This window comes from Choloepus didactylus, chromosome 8 (genome assembly GCF_015220235.1).
Source record: "Choloepus didactylus isolate mChoDid1 chromosome 8, mChoDid1.pri, whole genome shotgun sequence".
Classification (NCBI taxonomy): Eukaryota; Metazoa; Chordata; class Mammalia; order Pilosa; family Megalonychidae; genus Choloepus; species Choloepus didactylus.
In genome coordinates, this window is record NC_051314.1 from 62,498,792 (window position 1) to 62,514,379 (window position 15,588).

The 15,588-nt window shown below is 38.2% G+C and overlaps 1 protein-coding gene and 1 long non-coding RNA gene across 6 annotated transcripts in view; one reads left to right on the forward strand and one right to left on the reverse strand.

Annotated features, from left to right (window-relative positions):
* The window catches only part of LOC119542377, a 36,765-nt gene extending 25,967 nt beyond the window's left edge, over positions 1-10,798 (reverse strand). Inside the window, exons 1-2 of one of the 3 annotated variants that reach the window (XR_005218465.1) lie at positions 10,520-10,798; positions 7,337-7,458 (exon numbers count right to left, since the gene is read on the reverse strand). This is a non-coding gene — a long non-coding RNA (uncharacterized LOC119542377). The remainder of the gene's footprint in view (positions 1-7,336; positions 7,459-10,519) is intronic. The other 2 variants (XR_005218466.1, XR_005218464.1) reach the window with 2 other exon arrangements.
* Positions 10,423-15,588, forward strand: part of CPM (carboxypeptidase M) — a 69,195-nt gene continuing 64,029 nt past the window's right edge. The window contains exons 1-2 of one of the 3 annotated variants that reach the window (XM_037847081.1): positions 10,423-10,643; positions 11,152-11,314. In XM_037847081.1, coding sequence (XP_037703009.1) covers positions 11,155-11,314 — 160 coding nt within the window. In that variant the 5' untranslated portion in view covers positions 10,423-10,643; positions 11,152-11,154. Of the gene's footprint in view, positions 10,644-10,822; positions 10,848-11,151; positions 11,315-15,588 lie in introns of those variants that run through there. The other 2 variants (XM_037847080.1, XM_037847079.1) reach the window with 2 other exon arrangements.

Here is a 15,588-nt window from a genome sequence, read left to right on the forward strand (position 1 = left end):
AAGGACCTCCTCTCTGCAAAATCCAAGCCTGCCCAACTCCTTATATACCCTAAGAAGACAGCCACTAGAAATTAAATAATGTGTAATCTGGTGGGCTGGGTCAATAACCCATTGGCTTTTTATCTTGAATATTCTTCAGTCCCATTTCTGTGTCAGGCTTTCACTTCAAATATTCTCACTTCCTTTCAGGGCCACTAAATCAACATATCAGACACAAAACAGTTTCACACTTTCAGCAAATATTTCAGGAAACAAGTTGTTAGCTGTATTTATCCGAACTCTAATGTTCCAGCAGTTATAGACAGGGTGTTTGGGAGCAGATCAGGGGAACAATTTTAAAACTTAAGTTTCAATGTTTCTGTTGATTCTGGAAAGGTGAAACTGAAATGACTCATCTGTAGTCTGAAGATCATTCCCAATAGGAGTTAAATAAAGGCCTAGCTTAGAAAAACTAGGTCTTTTTTGTTTGTTTGTGAGATTCTTCTCAGGGAATTCAGAGTTTTCTTTGGGATGGGGGAAAAGCTATGTGGGTGCTAGAAATGAATAGAAAATATGGCACATTGGTATAAACATATTTAAAAATGAAGCCACTCATCATTTCAATGTTGTTTCTAATGTGTGTGTGTAAATGCAATAAAAACTATGTGAAAATGTAAAACAAAACATAATATTCTCTCTGCCTGGACTCTTTCTCCATCCTTCAGATTTCCGCTTAAGCAGACATATCTTCAGGAAGCCTGCTCTGACCTCCACTCATGGCCACCCCTACCTGACTAGTACCTTGTTAGTCTATCATTTATCTTGTAATTCCCTTTTTATAATACACATCAAAATGCTAACAATGTTGCTTATCTATCCCCTATAGAATATGAATGTCATTAAAGTGAGGACTGTACCTCCCTTTTTCACTCTGGTATTCACAGTGCTTAGCATATTATTAGATGCTCAGTAAGTAAGTATCAGCAGGCTGGATGAATGAATTAATCAATCAATCATGTGGAGATAAGAGTATCTATTTTGGGTGTTGTCTGAGTGTATTTATAATTTGATTCTGTAGTAGTCATTGTTGAAATGCTTTAGGTTGTTTTCAAAAGGGTCACTGAAAAGTAAATAACTGATGACTTTATGAGTATCAACTACACTCAAATAATCCCTTCTTTGCCATTACACTACATACATACATACGTACACACACACACCTTTTTCTTTCTTCCTCTTCCCCCATGCTTTTTGCTATAGGTATAGCATATGAACAAAGGTAGTGGACCCTTTCTCAAATATACAGATTTTAAAACATTAGCCAAAAGGATAGTTAATTTTAAACATTTAAAACAAAGCTAGAGAAGAAAATGAAATTCAGTAATTCAGTGATAGCACCATTTCCTAAAGAGACAAGAGTGCACTTTTCACATACCCTTATGTGAAGGGTTTGATACCTACATAATCTAATGACCTGATAAATACTGCTAAATGTTACTGCCTTGGCTCTGCCTTATTAGTCCCAGGAAGTTTTCTCGCAACTCTATCAAATAAATGAAGTATAGTAGGAAAAGTGAACATTCTTTTTGCTCTCAGAGACCATGCTTTTAAGAGAAAAGTCACTGTTCTAACAATTGTACCCTAACAGTAAATTATCACCATTGATTCCACTATTGGGAGTATGTTGGAAGGAGCTGGGGTGTAAAAATGAGACACAGAAACATACAGTATACATTGCATCCATTTCTGTCTTGTTTATTTTTACAAGGTGGTAACAACAACAATTAATTATGTGTGTGAGAGAGAGAGTGAGAGAGTGAGAGTGAGAGAGAGAGTTTAGGGCTTACAAAGCATTCACTATTTGCAAGACATTATTTGTTCTAAGCTCTTTGGATTTGTTAACTCATTTAATATATGCAACCCTATAAGATCCTTACAACCTTATTAGATCAATACCACTATTAGCCCCATTTTACAGATAATGGCATGAAAGCACAGAGGGATTAAGTAACTTGTCCAAGGCTACACAGTAAGTAACAGACTTGGGGTTTAAACTCAGGCAATCTGACATCACAGACTTTGCTTTTAGCAATCTATTATATTGCTTAGATGTATAATATATTTATACTATGTCCTTCCAATGGCAATATTTATAAATTGGCAAGCATATACTGAGTATTGACCTAGGGGGATTGGGAGAAACAAAAAATATAGCATGTGTTAGTTGGGGTATCTTCCTAAACTTAATAAAATTTCATATTTGTTCACATTTTTCCTGACAGTGATTCTCCAATGGTGTGTCAGGGAATACTGGAGTATCTGATCAAACTTTGATATGACTACATTTTAATTTTTCTTTACTGTTGGTAGACAAAATATTGAGCTAAGAAGGTCATGCTATGCAGTGTTGAGTGTGGTACAAATTGCTGAGGATAAAACATGAGGCAGAAGTAATATGAAGTCAGACTCCAAGAAGGATCACAGGATCTTAGAACACGAGATTCTCTAGTGGAGAATTTTGGCTCCTCTGGAATGTAAACTACCTGAGGGCAGGGACTTGGCCTCCTTATTCACAGTCAGGTTTCCTAGGACCTACCATGGTGCCTGGCACTGGGCAAGCAATATATACTCGATGAATGAATGAATGAATGCATCAACAAAACAAAACAATTCAGTGACCAGACAGCAAATAGTTTTATTCCCACAGTGACACAGTACTGAAGTGGACCAGGGAAAGAATGACAACAGTGGATGTTTTACAGTCAGTCTGACACATTGTTACACTCTTCCAGGAATTATGTTGTAGTTTTGATGACTTGAATAGTCCTCTTATTTCTTTCTGTGTGTCACCAAAAATTCTAGGATTCAGAAGTTTATTGGGAACACAAATGTATACAGAATTCTTTACGAATCCCCCAAAGGAATGCAACACATTTACAGCTATATATCCAAGACAAAAGAAACACTTTGCTTGGTTTCTGATAGACTGTTTGCATAATAGAAAACACAATCACAATTCCTATGTACAACTAAAAAAATAAAGTCTATTAATTTTAAAAAAGGAACAATTTTAAATTGTTCAGGACTGACTACAGAGTTCTTATTTTAAACAGAGAGTGCCTGGTTTGAGCTGTGTTCTTTAAATTTCTGGATCCTGCTGTTTAGATTTCACACCACTGTAGTCTAGGGGAAGGACAAAACACTGGACCTTAATGAAAACCATTTAGCTTTTCACTAAAACTTCCATATCCCTGACTAAAAATAAGAATTTTTCCATTCTATAACATTGTGAAGTCAGTTTCTTCTTTTATTTTTATCAAGAATTAACAAACTCAGTTTTAGTGGAGGAATAGATCTGATTTACAGGAGCCAGTTTAGAGCAGGTAGCAAACCCTAGTGCTGAGGGAAGGACAAGGAGGGTCAGGCTTAAAATCCAACATCCAGACCATCTCAGACACACAGGAAGCAGTAATGGAAAGATCATGGAGCAGCATTAGCACAAGGCATCATAGTCTATGGATGAAGTGTATTTTAAAAGAAAAAAATAACTTAAAAAAAAAATTTCTTGCCTTGAGTGAGTTATTCCTGAGCTAAGAGTAAAGCAAACTAGGGGAGGCAGTTCGGCATGTAATTAAGAAATGGGCTTTAAGGTTGGGCAAGCCTAGGTTTCAACCTGACTGCAACATTTTCTAGCTGTATGACCATGGGCAAGTTATTTAATCTGAGTTTTACTTTCCTCGTCTGTAAAAAAGGGAAACAATAATCCAACCTTCTAGGGTTGTTAGAAGGATTACATGAAATACGTATGTAAATCACTTTACACAGTTTGGTGGTCTGAAGCTGTTATGTACCCCTAAAAGGCTATGTTCTTTTAATCCATTCCTGTGGGTGCAGACCTGTTGTAAGTGGGATCTTTTGATTGGGTTATTTCAATTGAGATGTGACCCACCCTTCAAGGTGGGTCTTAATCCCATTCCTATAGTCCTTTATAAGAGGACAAAGGACACAGTGAAAAAGCCCAGAGAGCTCAGAGAAGCCCAAGAGAAACTGAGAGACAAGGACACATCCAGAGAAGCTGAAAGAGGAAGTCACTGAAGCCAGGAGTTGAAAGCAACAAAATCTGGGAGAGAAGGGCCAGCAGATATCACCACGTGCCTTTCCATATGACAGAGGTGTCCCAGATGCCAACAGCCTGTCTTCAGAGCCCAGATACCATCCTGATAATGCCTTGAGTTGTACAGTTTCACTGCCTAAGAACTATAAATTTGTAAGTTAATAAATCTCCATTGTAAAAACCAACCCATTTCTGGTATATTGCATTCTGGCAGCTTTAGCAAACCAAAACACACAGCACCTGTTATTTTCATTCAACAGGTATTTATTAAGCACCTGGTATCATCAGCTACTCTGCTCTGTCCTCAGCATACAAGAGTGAAGAAGACAGATAAGTTTCTGATCTTGTAGAGCATGGAGTCTAATTATGGAACACTAGCAAATAAACAGGCTACTTCTTAGTCAGGGTCTAAGATTTTACCCTATTTGCAAGCTAATAAGTTAGCCTGTTACTATTTCATAGACGTTAGCAGAAGACATGCAATTCCTGGGTCAGTGACAGAGGACTTGATTACTCATTGCACAGCAGGCAGCATGAGCTTCACATTCACATTGGTTCCCCCTTGCTCCCCAAGTCCCATGGGGGCAACATGAAGGGGTCCAGTGGATGCTGCAAATGCAACGGGTGTTCATAACAGCCAAGGAACACCGAACTTAGGAATTCACTGCTATGTAGTGGATAAAGCAAGCCTATTCTTTGTCCTGGAGGAAGATGTTACTTCAACTCAAGGTATTCACTGTGAACAGAACCCTGAGAAATAGCTCAGATAAAGAGCGTTAGAGCCTTGCATTCTTAGCATATCCATCAAGAACATGCATGGACACTCAGGACCAATCATGAATTGCCTCACCCAATAGTCATCATCTGTAAAACAGAGATAATAATAACATCAAACCTGTAAGGATGTTGTGAGGATTAAATGAGATAATCTATATCAAGCTTAGAAACTAAAGCTTTTAAAAAAGTTAGTATACCTGGCACAAAAAGTGAGTAATAAGTATAAACTATTGTACAAATAATTTTTGTCCTGTAAAAATGAAAATAATTTGTGCTCTGTAAAGAAGATAGCACCAAAGGTTATGGTTTATTGTCCTGTAGGATATTAATCTGGTTTATATTTAATTTAGGAAAAAAAATCCCCCACTGATATATACATTATTTCTCATATCTTTCTTTGAATCAGCTTTGTTATGCTGCTGGTTCCCCCAATCAATTAAAATAAAAACTTGATATGCATTTATTCTCTATTTGTAAGAGAATTATTTCTTAAAAATTTGAAAATTATATTTTTTGTATATTATAGAAGTACAATTTGGCCATATATGTTAAAAGTCTTAAGAATGTATATGCTCTTTCATTTAGCAATTGCATGCCCAAAAACTGATTCTAAGAAGATAAGGATATGCTTAAAGATTTAACTCTAAGAATGTTTGCGAAAGAGCTGTGTAAAATAATGGTATATCAGAAACAACCAAAATGTGCAACATTAGGGGAATGATTATTACTTAAATGTGTTTTAAGAATAATTGTTTCTCCCCCCCACCCCCCGCCATGTGGGACATGGTTCCCAGAGGTCTAAGTCTCCCTGGCAAAGTGGTCATGACTCCCAGGATGAGCCTGGCCCTGGCACTGTGGGATTGAGAATGCCTTCAGGACCAAAAGAGGGGAAAGAAATGGAACAAAATAAAGTTTCAGTGGCTAAGAGATTTCAAACAGAGTCGAGAGGTCATTCTGGAGGTTACTCTTATGCAAGCTTTAGCCAGATGTTGCAAATTGCCACAGTATGCCAAGCCCCAACCAACAGTATTCCTGAAAACACTAGGGAGTGCACTGGGCTCTAAGTCTCTATAAAAGTTTTTCTTAGAAAGTTTATTTTTTTCAGAAATTTGTTCAGATTGATCCTATGCCAGATAAGGCCTAAACCCAGAGGTACCGTCTCTCCAAGGACATCAACCAGTTTCACTCCTCTACCCCATAAGGTCAACACCCCTTTCCCGTATGAAGAAGTTAAAATGGTCATTGCCCAGATGTCCCTGAAGATTGAGAGAAAGATTAAATGAGAGGAAGGTGTAACTGAGAATTTAGAATTTAATGACTGTGACTATTGACTCATTATATGGATATTTCCTTTTGCTGTCTAGTGTTTTAGAACAGCCAAAAGGAAATAAAGTTGTTGAACTATAATCCAGTAGCCTTGATCTTTAATAATAATTGCATAACTATATAGCAAAAAGAAAAAAAAGTCAGTTACCTGTTTGTATGGATCTACTTCTGGAGGTACTGTACTGTTCCACTGATCTATATATCTCGGACAATACTACACTGCCTTAGTTAACCTACCTCTATTGAAAGTCTTAAAATTGGGTAGAGTGCAACACTAGTTGTCAGTAAGAGGAAGGGGTAAGAGGTATGAGATGTTTGGGTCTTCTTTTTTCTTTTTCATTTCTTTTTCTGGAGTAAGGCAAATGTTCCAAAAATGATCATGGTGATGAATACCCAAATATATGATGGTACTGTGAACCAATGATTGCATAGTTTGGATGGATTGTATATCTTAATAAAATTACGTTAAAAAAAAATCAAGCAATTTAAAAAAAAAGAACGGTTGTTTTGGGGCAAGTAGAATTTGTAGGTTTTAAAATTTTCTTTCATCTTGTACATATTTTCTTGTATCACTTTTTTTTTTTAATAAGAAATTTTATTTTGAAATAAATTCAAACTTACAGGAACAGTTGCAAAAAACAGTACAAACCCCATACATAGAACTCCAGCATACCCTGACCCCCCTCCCGATACCCCGATACACCACCTTTAACATCCTGTCACACCATTTCTTTCTTTCTTTCCCTCCCTCCCTCCCTCTTTACCTCCCTATCATCCATCATCTATTGCTCTGTCTTCTGAACATATGAAAGCAAGCTGCACACATCCTTGAAAAAACAATATAATTCACATATACATTTCCCATGAACAAGAACATTCTTTAATGCAATCCCATTAAGTGCAGCTAAAAAGTTCAAGAAATTCAACCTTGATAAAAAGCTTTCTTGTATCACTTTTGAGAGAAGAAAAGAGAAAATTTGATAAAAGAAAGTTATATTGTTCCGATTGTTGAAGTTGGTTAGCCCCTGGGTGTAATCTTCCCTCTGCTCCAGTTCCTGCTACTATCTCAGGGACCTTCAGAGCCCTTGAGCAGCTCTGAGCCAATACCCCAGCTTTTCACTTCCTTTATATTTCACCTACCACTCTTCAATTATGTAATTCGGTCCAAAATCATCTTTGGATCCTGTCTTCATCCCGAACTATCTTCATCCATCTCTGAAACTTCAGTTTTGCTTTTAGATGCAAATGCTTTTATTGCTTTTCTGTTTAAAAAGTAATATGCATGCTTAACAGAAAAAAATTTTCAGAAAATACATAAAGATATTGCAACTCAGGAATTACCACTCTTAGTATTTTTGTAAGTAATCTTTGAAACTTTTTGCTATGAATACGTTGTTTCTGTTTGTTTCTTTTACCAAAATGAGGCCCTGCTATTCACTTTATTTTTATAATCTGCTTTGTGCCACTCAACAATTTATCTTTCAAAATTTCAATTTATCTTTCAAAATAAATAAACTCAGATCTACAACATTATTTTAATGGCTGCAAAATAATTCATTGCATGGCTATAACACTCTTTATCTAGCCCAGGGTGTCACTACTGACATTTGGATCAGATAGTTCTGTGTTGCAGGAGGTTCTGTTGTGCATTGCAGAATGTTTAGCAGCATCCTGTCTTCAATCCACTAGATGCCAGTCGTGACTATGGAAAATGTCTCCTGGGAGGAATATTGCCCCTTGTTGAGAACCACTAATCTAAACAATCTGTTATTGTAGGACACTTAAGTTTTTCTACTTTGTCACAATTTTAAAAGAGGCACATTCAAAGATATATAACCTCAGCACTTCTTCAAATACTTCCATAGCATAGATTCCCAGAATGGAAGAGTGCATTTTGAATTTTGATGTCTATTCCCAGATTGCCTTTCGGAATGGTTGTGTTGGTTTACCCTACCATTAAAATAGCAGGAATGTCATTTCTCCATATCCAGTCCAATTCCAGTTATTGTCAATCATTTAACTCTTTCTTAATATAAACAAAACAAAACATTATTTGTCCTTTTAATTTGGAGTTTTTTTATTGTTAACCAGGTTGGTAACTTTTAAATGTTTATTGGCCATTTGTATTTCTGCTTTTGTGAACTGCTATTAATGTCCTTCTTCCACTCTTGATTTTGTAAGAGTTAGTGATTCCTCCTTCCAGCTTGTCATCTTTCTGGTAACCTTTATGCTGTTTTTGTCTGTTCAGAAGGCAAATCATCAGCATTTTTATTATGGTGATATCTTTAGTGGTGTCATGTTTAGAATAATCACTTCTGAAATCTTCCAATGTCTACTCTCTTAGACTAACCTTTTATCTTTCCATATCTTTCACATTCTAATATTCACTAAATCTTTTTCACCTCTAGACCAGTGCATCTCAAACCTAAATGTTCACATAAATCAGCAGGCTTGGGTGGGACCTGAGATTCTACATTTCCAACAAGCTCCCAGGTAATGTTGATGCTGTCTTCAGACCACACTTTGAATCACTAGGTCCTCGACCTTCAGACCCTCAATCTTCTGTACTACCTACCTCCATTCTCTTATTGGCTCTCTCCTGAATTTGCTTCCCTTCCTACCTAGTGTGAACTACAGGGCAACTACTATTCAACTGTGTCTCACAAGTACCCATCTCTGTTTTTTCTGTAACAACCGTGGGAATCCCCATCCCAGTACTGAAGTCACCCATTTTCTCCTGTCTCCAGCCACAGCACCACTAAAGGAAATCATCTAACTGCTACTTGCTTCTATTACAAATTTAGGATTTCCAAAGTGAAATCAGCAATCCTTCATTTACTTCCTAGTCAGTTCCTTTTCCCACTCTTTATAGTAACTTAACTATCTCCTCATGCCCCATTCTCCCTCTTCACAGACCACTTTCTCAGTCAGTGGACAACAATGGAGAACTGCTATAAACCATCTTGTAGAAGTCACATTTAGTACGGTAACTGCTGTATACTTTTTAAAATCCACACAAAAATTCAACAATTAAAAAAGCCCAACAATGTCATGTTAAGGTTTTCTAAATCTTAGAAAAATCTGCTTAAAGGCTTATGAATTAAATTTTATTTATTTATTTATTTATTTATTTATTTATTTATCTAACAAGCACCTTATACAGTTCTTACTATGTGCCTGCTAACCTTATTTAGGTAGGTACAATTGTAGCTACAGTATTATTTCCATTTTACAAACTAGGAAACTAAGGGACAGCCAGTTGATACAGCCACTAAGTGTCAAAGTGAGGATTAGAAACCCAGATCCACTGGTGCCTTACACTCTGGTGCCTCGGAATTGTAAGAGGCCTCAGGGATTCCTAAAAGCTCAATTCTAGGAACAGTGTCCCGAGTCTGTAAAAAAGAGGGGCAGCCAATCACTTCAGCGGTTCTCAACTCTGAAAGTGTTTAGATTCGTTCAAGGTGGTTTTTTTTTTAAAATACTCTTTCCTGGGCTTCACACAGAGAAATTCTGTTCAACGAATCTGGGGTGAGGCCCAGGCATCAGGATTTTTAATCTGTTCATTGGAAATGTTATCTCAAATCAGTGGTTTTCAAAATTTTTTGTATTCACCGGACCCTTGAGGAGACCTGACACTGCGTTGGTCAGTGCGTGCGTGTGTGTGCGCGTGTGCCATGGGTGTCTTGGAGCGCGGTGGCCACGCCGCAAACTGCCTCTCAGGTAGTGAAGTCCTTGTTCTGCCTGTGCAGACACAGACCACCCCATTCTTCAGCGGGGACTGGGGAGATAGGAAGAGAGAACTGAAATTGGCCTACGGAGTACTGGAGCGGGGCGTCAGCGTTACATTAGAGAATCTGCTTTCTCCACGCGGTTTCCTGTTTTAAATTTAACTCTGAATTAGTTAAGTCTCGACCACCATAATCTGCGGGAAAATTTCCTTGACTCTACACTTAACGGCATTTAAAACTTACACACGCGCGCGCATACACACACACTTTCTTCTTTCCTCAACCCCACGCAATTGCAAAGGAGGCTGCCGAGCTGGCGCGCCTGGAAGCGCGGCTCTGCGCCACTGCGGCCGGGGCTGCCGAGACCAGGGTGAGAGCGCGCGGGGCTCAGGGCGCCCGGGACTCGAGCCGCGCCCCGGGACTTGTGAGTCGGAGCACGCTCGCCGGCCCCGCCCAGTGCGGGAAATCGGTCGAGCCCTAAACTTCCCCAAAGTCGCAGGAGCCAGACACCCAAGGCGCTCGTGACCCTCAGCGGAGCGCCCAGGACCTCCCTCAACGCCCGGAGCCGTGGCCGAGGCGAGGACACACTTCCAACCTGGGACGTCGGCACGACTGAGACCGCGACCAGCAGCTCGCACTTCCGGCCGCTCTCCGCTGCCCACCCCCACAGGCCGCCGCGCCTCCAGGAACCCGCACGGCGCGAGCCACTGCTCACCCAGGTGCGAAAGAGGCGGAGATACCGGCGTCCGGAGGTTCGGTCCCGCCGGGAGAGACCGGAGCGTGGCGCCTGAGTGGGCCGGTGCGACGTCAGTCAGGAGCTAGGGGTGGAGCCCGGGCGCGCCCGCCCCTTGGCCCGGCTATAACTTGGGGCCCAGCGGGGTTGCTGCGGGTGGGTAGAGATGCGCGCCTGGGCCGGGGTGAGGGTGAGGGTGCGCGGGGTCGGGCGCAGCTGCTGCAGCTGCTGCAGCTGCTGGGTGGCGGCGGGCGGCGGAGACTCTGGTCGGAAGAGAGAAAGGGGGAGGGCGGCGGGATGTAGGGACCGTAGGCTGCCGGTGCTTTCCGTCGCCGGTTGCATTGCTAACCAAGGTGTTGCTTCCAACTTTTACTACCTTAGGAAGCTGGGAGCTTTAGTCTTCAGGACTAGACTAGAGTCCTTAGCCAGACCCTCCCTCTACCCCAACTTCTCTTATCTCTTGTCAGCTTATTGTTATTTTTGTTCATCTCTAGAGCATGGACTTCGCGCGCCTCTGGCTAGGGCTGATGCTGCCTTTGGTAGCTGCGCTGGATTTCAACTACCACCACCAGGAAGAGATGGAAGAGTTTTTGAAGAATGTTGCCCAAAACTACAGTTCTATCACTCACTTACACAGTATTGGGAAATCTGTGAAAGGTAGGGTCCGTCTCGTGCACACTTTCCAAAACCCTAGTCCTGCCTTCCATTCATTAAATATGCCTCAGCTTCATGTCCTCTCCCCATAAAGCTACTCTGAGGGACTCCAAGATGTTAAACTATTGGCTTGCATGTGGGTTGTTTTCTGCTTCTGTTTGTTGTTTTGTTTAGACGGAGAAGTAATAGGAAACCTGAGATTTACTAAACGTCCCCGTTTTAATTCGCTGTCCTTGAGCCCTTTGCATTATTGGAGATTTGTTGTCTTTGGGAATCTTGGATATATTGGTTAATCTGGGGTCTCTATTTTAGTTCCTTTTCAAGATAAACATCTTCCAAGGAAGTCCGTGTATCCTTCTTAGGTTTCCCTTTTTGTTGGCTTCTTTAAGTGTAACCAGACAGTTAGTATTATTTCTTTCAAGTCTCCTAAAACTAAAATAGTGCAATTCTGTTGGTAAGATTTCTGTCATGTATAATTAGCCCTATAGCTTAAAGTTATGCAAAAATTATCATTTCTACAAATTTCTTTTAAACTTAAATAATGCAGTTGTGTTGGTAAGATGTGTCATGTTTAGCCCTATTGCTGAAAGTTGTGCAAAAAAAAAAGTGGCTCTAATACTGATTAAAGACTGCTTTAAAAATTTATCCATATGGAGAAGACAATTGCTTGGTGATAATAAACAGATTGGTACCTTCCTAGCATTATCACATTTATCACTTACCGGCTTTATTTAGAAACTACATATATGTAAATTTTGTTTTTATTGACAGAGGATTTGAATGATAGGAAATTAAATATTTTGTCCATGTTCACCCAGATGGTGAGTTCTATAGATAGGACTGGCAATCAGGTCACTTCTAGGTTTAGAAGTTTTGGGGACAAGGCAAATAATTTTATCAGATATTTTTATTTCTTAATCCTCTTTGATTATGTTGATATCCCAAAGAGGTTATCAGAAAACTTAATGCTTAAATCAGAAATTTTGTAAAGTTTATGCAATTTGCATCTCACCCCTTTGTGAGATGTGTTTAAACTCTATCTGGATTTTAGTTCTGAGGGTTTAAGCAAATTGAGAGTCTATTAATTACCAAAATCTTAAACATTTTCCAAAAAAAAATTAAGGTCTGAGTTTTTATATCCAAGAAGTATTATATAAATATACTTATGCGCAATGCAAAATAAAAATCCAGGCCATGTGTGTAATGGTACCTTTGCTTTTAAACAACACTCCCTAAGAGCTGATGCCAGAACTACTCTGTATTGCTCTATAATCCAAAATTATAGAGGCTGCATGTGTGAGAAATCATATCCTGAATCAGCATATATATTCATACTTTTGAAACCATTTTCCCCTGGGGCTAGAGTAGAACAATTAAAAAAGATTGAGATTACTAATTATGTTAATAAAGGAAACATAGAACACAAGTAGCTTGAGTTATTGTTCAGTCATCATTTAAACCACAAAATGATGAGGATGTTGTTAATTTTAAGTGCTAAGTGGTTTGGTGAGTTTTTTATGTTTTCAAGCACAAAGCATTCGTGAAAGAAAGCTGGGGACTCTCTTTCCTAATGTGAACCTGCTATTCTAATCTGTCCGGCATGTTATCAAACCACACTGATAATGAAAGCCAGCAGGTTTAAAGTTTTTTGCCGTGTATGCACTCTTGTGGTTGGTTAAAGGATTGAGAAGTTAACATGTAAAAATAAAATCTGACACTAGTGGTCAGATATTTGTGTTGTGTATGTTGCTCTGAATAACTACTTGGATTAAGAAAAATCCCAAATCTGCCATTAGATTCCACGGGGTATGTTAACCTGTAGTCACTAGTATCACTGCATGTTAGCATGATAATTGAGAGATGGTGCTTCTTTGTGGATGCTATTTTTCACCAGGTAGGCAATTCATCCTGCCCTCTGGTTTGGTTAGCAACAAAGGATTTACCATATGTGTTATTTATTTTTATTTTTTTATTATGAACATGGGTAACCTTACCCAGAAAGGAAAGCAATATTCAATTTTGTAAATGCATCTCACATACATTTTCATTGTTGTAAACAGGAATTATACACTACTTTCTTTTTCCATTTATCATTATTCATTATATATTTCCAAGAATTGACAAAGTTAACAGATGTTTTAGTATTTTATCCTCTTGATTATGTGATTTTGCCCTCCTTGGAGCATCTATATAGTTTCTGATTACCTCTGTTATAAACAGTGATGCTGTAAAACCACTGGTAAATGTCATTATTACCTTCTGTTATAATTGGTGAATTTTTTCAACTTTGATTTTTAAAATTTTGAAACCCACACCAAAATTCAACACAAATATACCTTCATCTAGATTCAATAATTGTAGGTTGACCATATTTCAGTTGAGGATTTTGCTTGAAAATGCCATTACCTAGTGACTTAAAGGAAATCTTAGGTGAAAAAAGAGAAGCAATTAAAGAAAAAAAAAAAGGATTGACAACTGAGTTGAGAAAAATCAGAAAAAGTACACCGTTTATTGGTTCATTTATTCATTCCTCCACTAGTTAAGGGAGCACTTTTCTTTTTTGCTCCCACTATCTTTGTCTAGTAGGATATCTGGAACATAATCAATCATCTGTATCTGTTTGTTGAATTGATTGTACATTTACTAAGTGAAAGCTATGTGAGGCAAGCAAAGATGTATGCTATTTGTTCCTTCAGGGCGTCCCCTTTCCAAAAACAAATGTGTTTATTGTAGATTTCCCAGACTTGTTTCCTGCCAACCCACCCATTCCCTCAATAAATTTTTTAATGAAATTCCTACTATCTGTGTTTTAATCTTTTCCTGCTCTCTGCTAAGTCTAACCTTTGTTTTATCTGAATAAGATAATAACAGCAAACAATATCTGTTATCAAATACTTTTCATTTGTTAGGTGCTTTAATACATTATTTTAACCATAGTAACTCAACTTAGGCACTACCGTCATTGACAAAATAGGTCTAATGATGCATAGTGAGGTTAATTAACCTCTGGAAGATCACACAGCTTGTAAGTTTTAGAGGGAGGATTCAGACTCAGGTCTGCCCATCTCCAAGTGGCTTACATGGAGCTTGAGAGCCTTAGTGGAGGATTTTAGAGTTATGATTTGGTACATTTGATCTGAAATATAACTCTGCCAAAGACCTAAGCAGCGCGGTCCAGTACAGCTACATGTGACTTACTGAGCTTTTGAAATGACTACTCCAAACTGAAATGTGCTAAAGGTGACTTTAAAGACTTAATACCAAAAAAAAGTAAAATATTTCATTAATAAGCTCTCAATATTCATTAGATGTTGAAATGATAATATTTTGGATTTGAGTTAAATAAAATATATTTTTTAAATTAATTTCGACAGTTTCTTATTACTTTTGTTAACATTGCTACTAGAACATTTGAAATTATACATATGCTTTGCATTGTATCTTTATTGGGCTGTGTTGATCTAGAGACCAGTTTACAAGTTTAAATTTTTTTCTGAGTACCAAAGTAATTCAAGGTCATTTAGAAAATTTGAAAGATAAAACAAAGCTCTAAGAAAATTAAAATCTCACCACCCAAATGAAACAATTAGTAGATTGGAATCATGCTATGTGTACCATTTAATGCCTTTTTTCCTCTACTGAGCCAAATATTTATTTGCCCATGCAAACATGATATTTTTAAAACTTGATTTGTAATGCCTGCTTTATGTCCTATCAATGAATGAACCATTGTTTATTTAACCTATACCCCACTGAGGGATCTTTAGTTTGTTTCTAAACTTCTTCTATAGCAAAGAATGCTGTAGTGAACATCTTTGTACCTAAGACAGCAAAGTTGTCAGAATACAGGCTTTTGAACCATAGTGCCCAAGGTCTTGGTTGTTCTAAGAATGCCTGGCATGTAGTAAATGCTACATAAGTGCTACTGTTACTATTATTACTGATTTATAATCTCACAAGAAGCATATGTTAAAAAAAATAAAGAAGCAAAACACCTCTACTACTAAAGCATATACAAGTCAAGAGGCAATATTGGGATCAGTGGCTTGAAAAGTTACTGTGGTAACTGTTTCTCATTGTTATTTTTAAAGAATTGGGGAGGATTTCTTTCTTATGCTTCTTTCTCCAAAAACTCTCACCTTCACATTCATTAAACAGATTATTTATTGAATTCCTTTGCCAGGAGTCTTCATACCATTTTAGATGCTCAGAAATCTCTCTAGAATGGATTTAGGTCCTTGCCCCTCAGATCTTAAGATGCTTGCACTGTGTTTGCA